The sequence below is a fragment of the Papio anubis genome, chromosome 17 (genome assembly GCF_008728515.1).
Source record: "Papio anubis isolate 15944 chromosome 17, Panubis1.0, whole genome shotgun sequence".
Taxonomy (NCBI): Eukaryota; Metazoa; Chordata; class Mammalia; order Primates; family Cercopithecidae; genus Papio; species Papio anubis.
In genome coordinates this window covers 63,452,236-63,456,749 of record NC_044992.1, presented here as the reverse complement: position 1 = coordinate 63,456,749, position 4,514 = coordinate 63,452,236, and the positions used below count along the sequence as shown (strand labels likewise).

Genomic DNA, 4,514 nt, shown 5'->3' with positions numbered 1-4,514 from the left:
GAGCGTTCTCCTGTGAGGTGTACAGTGCCAAGCAAATCACTGGCCCTCTGTAAATAATAATAGTGTTTGGGGCTGTGACAGGAGATGGAAACTGGACATTTTCTGACCCTCAGTTCCAGAGTGTTCTCAGAGCACATTCATTTTGGCATATACTTTGGAAACTGAAAGCTCTCTGAGGGAGTATCAATCACTTTTATGGTGATGTCAGTAACTATATGTATGCAGTCACATGTATGCACTTTGATTACAACATCCATAACTTCGTTTAAAAAATTGCTGAAGGCCTACTATGTGTAAATGATGTTGTCGAGCATAGTGGGGTGAAAGATGATGAAAGTTGCCATAGGTCTGTGGCATGTGTATGTATCATGCATATGAACACACATGAACACATACATAAGTGGAATGCATGTACACATGTATCTATAGTAGCTTTTTAAATTAGGTTGATAATTTGATTCTTTTTATTTGAAAGAATACTTTGGAAACCAAATTTAATTTCAACTCAAGAAGTTTCTTTTTACCATTGGCAACACTTCTTGAAATAAACGGATGACTTAGCGGCCCTCAAAGGATCCTTAAAGCCACTTGTCTCTGAATTTTTTTTTTACTTTTGACTCTGATGATATCAAAATGACTTAATGGTATTTAAGTTCCAGAATCTTTGGCACTGCCAGTGTTTGTTCATCACAGATTTGAGGAAGTAGAGAGGATATGGGATAAATTTCTATTCTCTTGTGTATGTGTGCATGCGTGTGTATAGAGAGTGTCCTATTCAGAAGCTTCTGAGCAACGAGGATGTTCTACGTGGTGATGGCAGGTGTGAGTATAGGAGTGACTTTTTTTTGGGACAGGCATAGAGAGCAAGTTTATTTGGTGAATGCTGATGGTAAACTATCATCCAAGAAAGACAACATGGGAAAGGCACTGTGATAAGAGAACCTAGGGAACCTTCAGGGTAGATAGAAACTCTTACCAGGGGGAGACATGGGCTATGAGAGACTGGGAAGGTCCTCAGCCATTCAGCACCATAAGGATGAGCTGCCCCATGGGCCTGTCACCCCGACAGGATGTGCCTCACAATTGCTTCATAGTTGATACAACCATTGCTGCCCTCATTCCCTGCCACGAGCACCTCTACCTCTTCCTCTGTTATCTTCTCACCCAGTGTGACAAGAACAAGCCAGAATTCAACACCCATGACGGTGCCATTTCCTTCCTTGTCAAACACCTGAAGTCCTTCTACATAATCTTCATAGGTGCCCTGGTCCTTGTTCTTGGCCACTGTCTGCAGTATGGGCAGAAGGTACTCAAATTCTAGCACCTTCACGTTCATCTCATTACTCTTGGGGTTCCCCAGAACCTTGAGCACCTCAGTGTTGGTGGGGTTCTGACCCAGTGCCCTCATCACATCCCCATATTTGTTGCACAGGATCTTGCCATCACCTATTCGGTCAAACAGCTGGAAGGCCTCCTTGAACTCTGCAGTCTGATCCTCGGTGAAGTCACACATCATGACTGCTCAGCTCTGTGGGACTTTTCCCTGCAGTAATGGCCAGGAGTGGCTTTTTATAAAGGATTTAAACTGACATCTGCTTTTCTACCCTGCCCCAGGCTTTCTTGGTTAGTAGCAAAGGGTGACTTGAGATGTAAGAAGTGAGCTCTGGCTACCTCTGAAGACTCCTAGCCCATAGTTAACTAAATCTCACTTATTGGGGAATAAAGACTATTCAAAAGTTTGAAGAATCCTTCTCTCTTTCCTCTCCACCCCTCCCTGGGGAATGAACCCTGAACCACACTCCTACTCTTACACTCAAATCCCCTTATTAATCCATTTAAATATTTCTTCATGAGACCTTATTCATTTTCAATGACTTTGATGTTGCTGTAACAATGGATTCAGAAATTGTTTTGGTTAAGGAAATTCGACTCTCTGGAAAGCCCCATTCCTTCGTTCCCCTTTGAAACATGCCTATAATGATTGTGACAATGTACTATGGCAATTAAAAAAGATATATAATTCCCTGTCAAACTTTTTTAAGCTCCTCCTATTCTTAACCATGTCTTGGGGATATTGTTTTCATGTTTTGTCCCCACAGTAGGCATCTGTCCAATGAAGAACACCATAAAAGTAGTATTTTTAAATGATATTTTTATTATTAAAACATTTTTAAGAAGACAAAAAAACTCTCTTATACATTTATCACTTCATATTATAACTACTTTTCTTTTTAAATTCCTGTCCATTCTTTTGAATATCTGTGATAGTTGCAAGGATTTAAGAATGGATAACTGAACTTAGCAGACATATGACAACTTCTTTTGTCATCTGTATTAGCCTGTTTTCATGGTGCTGATAAAGATATACCCAAGACTGGGAAATATACAAAAGAAAGAGGTTTAATTGGACTCACAGTTCCATGTGGCTGGGGAAGCCTCACAATCATGGTGGAAGGTAAGGAGGAGCTTATCCTGTCTTACATGGATGGCAGCAGGCAAAGAAAGAATGAGAGAGATGCGCAAGTGGAAACCCCTGATAAAGCCATCACATCTCATGAGACTTATTCACTACCATGAGAACGGTATGGGGGAAACAGTCCCCATGATTCAAACTGTCTCTCATCAGGTCCCTCCTACAACATGTGGGAATTATGAGAGTACAATTCAAGATGAGATTCGGGTGGAGACACAGCCAGATCATGTTGTTCCACCCCTGACCCCACCCAACTCTTATGTCCTTGCATTTCAAAACCAATTTTGCCTTCCCAACAGTCCCCCAAAGTCTTAACTCATTTCAGCATTAACCCAAAAGTCCACAGTCCAAAGTCTCATCTGAGCCAAGGCAAATTCCTACCACCTATGAGCCTGTAAAATCAAAAGCAAGCTAGTTACTTCATAGATACAATGGGGGTACAGTTATTGAGTAAATATAGCCGTTCCAAATGGGAGAAATTGACCAAAACAAAGGGGTTACCGGGCCCATGCAAGTACAAAATCCAGCGGGGAAGTCAAATTTTAAAGCTCCAAAATGATCTTCTTTGACTCCAGGTCTCAAATCCAGGTCATGCTGATGGAAGAGGTGGGTTTCCATGGTCTTGGGGAGCTCCGTTCTTGTGGCTTTGCAGGGTACAGCCTCCCTTTCAGCTGCTTTCACAGGCTGGCATTGAGTGTCTGTGGCTTTTCCAGTCAAACAGTGCAAGCTGCTAGTGGATCTACCATTTGGGGGTCTGGAGGACTGCCACCTTCTTCTCAGCTCCACTAGGCAGTGCCCCAGTAGAGACTCTGTGTGGGGACTCAAACCTAAATTTCCCTTCTGCACTGCCCTAGCAGAGGTTCTGCATGAGACCCTGCCCCTGCAGCAGACTTCTGCCTGGGCATCCAGACATTTCCATATATCTTCTGAAATCTAGGAAAAAGTTCCCAAACCCCAATTCTTGACTTCTGTACACTCACAGGCTCAACACCATGTGGAAGCTGCCAAGGTTTGGAGCTTGCACCCTCTGAAGCTACAGTCTGAGCTATACATTGGCCTTTTCCAGCCACAGCTGGAGCAGCTTGGATGTGGCGCACCAAGTCTCTAGGCTACACGTAGCATGGGAACCCTGGGCCCACCCATGAAACCGTTTACTCCTAGGCCTCCAGGCCTGTGATGGGAGCTGTAAAGCCCTCTGACATGCCCTGGAGACATTTTCCCCATTGTCTTGGGGATTAACATTTGGCCCCTCATTTCTTATGCAAATTTCTGCAGCTGGCTTGAATTTCTTCTCAGAAAATGAGTTTTTCTTTTCTATTACATTGTCAGGCTGCAAATTTTCCAAACTTTTATGCTCTGTTTCTCTTTTAAAACTGAATGCTTTTAACAGCACCCAAGCCATCTCTTGAATGCCTTGCTTCTTAAAAATTTCTTCTACCAGGTACACTAAATCATCTCTGTCAAGTTCAAAGTTCCACAAATCTCTAGGGCAGGGACAAAATGCTACCAATCTCTGCTAAAACATGCGAAGAGTCACCTATGCTCCATTTCCCAACAAGTTCCTCATCTCCATCTGAGACCACCTCAGCCTGGACCTTATTGTCCATATCTCTTTAGACTTTTGTCAAAGCCATTCAACAAGTCTCTAGGAAATTCCAAACTTTCCCACATTTTCCTGTCTTCGTCTGAGCCCTCCAAACTGTTCCAACCTCTGCTGGTTACCCAGTTCCAAAGTTACTTCCACATTTTTAGGTATCTTTTCAGCAATATTCCACTCCTGGTACCAATTTACTATATTAGTCTGTTTTCACACTACTAATAAAAACATATCTGAGACCAGGCAATTTACAAAAGAAAGAGGTTTAATTGGACTTAACAGTTCCACATGGCTGGGGAAGCCTCACAATCATGGCAGAAAGTAAGAAGGAGCAAGTCCCATTTTACATAGATGGCAGCAGGCAAGGAGAGAAAGAGACGCAAAAGTGGAAACCCCGATAAAACCATCAGATCTCATGAGACTTATTCACTACCAAGAAAACAG

General features: G+C 42.7%; 1 protein-coding gene across 1 annotated transcript; it reads right to left on the bottom strand.

Moving 5' to 3' along the window:
* Window positions 1-982: 982 nt before the first annotated feature.
* On the bottom strand, window positions 983-1,612 carry LOC101002912 (myosin light polypeptide 6-like). Its single transcript, XM_031657740.1, has one exon. It carries the CDS (start codon window positions 1,514-1,516, stop codon window positions 1,058-1,060), a length of 459 nt encoding a protein of 152 aa, XP_031513600.1. The 5' UTR covers window positions 1,517-1,612; the 3' UTR covers window positions 983-1,057.
* Window positions 1,613-4,514: the final 2,902 nt, after the last annotated feature.

Coding starts and splice junctions, on each gene's coding strand:
- LOC101002912 (XM_031657740.1), bottom strand. CDS start 1,516: ATGATGTGTGACTTCACCGAGGATCAGACTGCAGAGTTCAAGGAGGCC.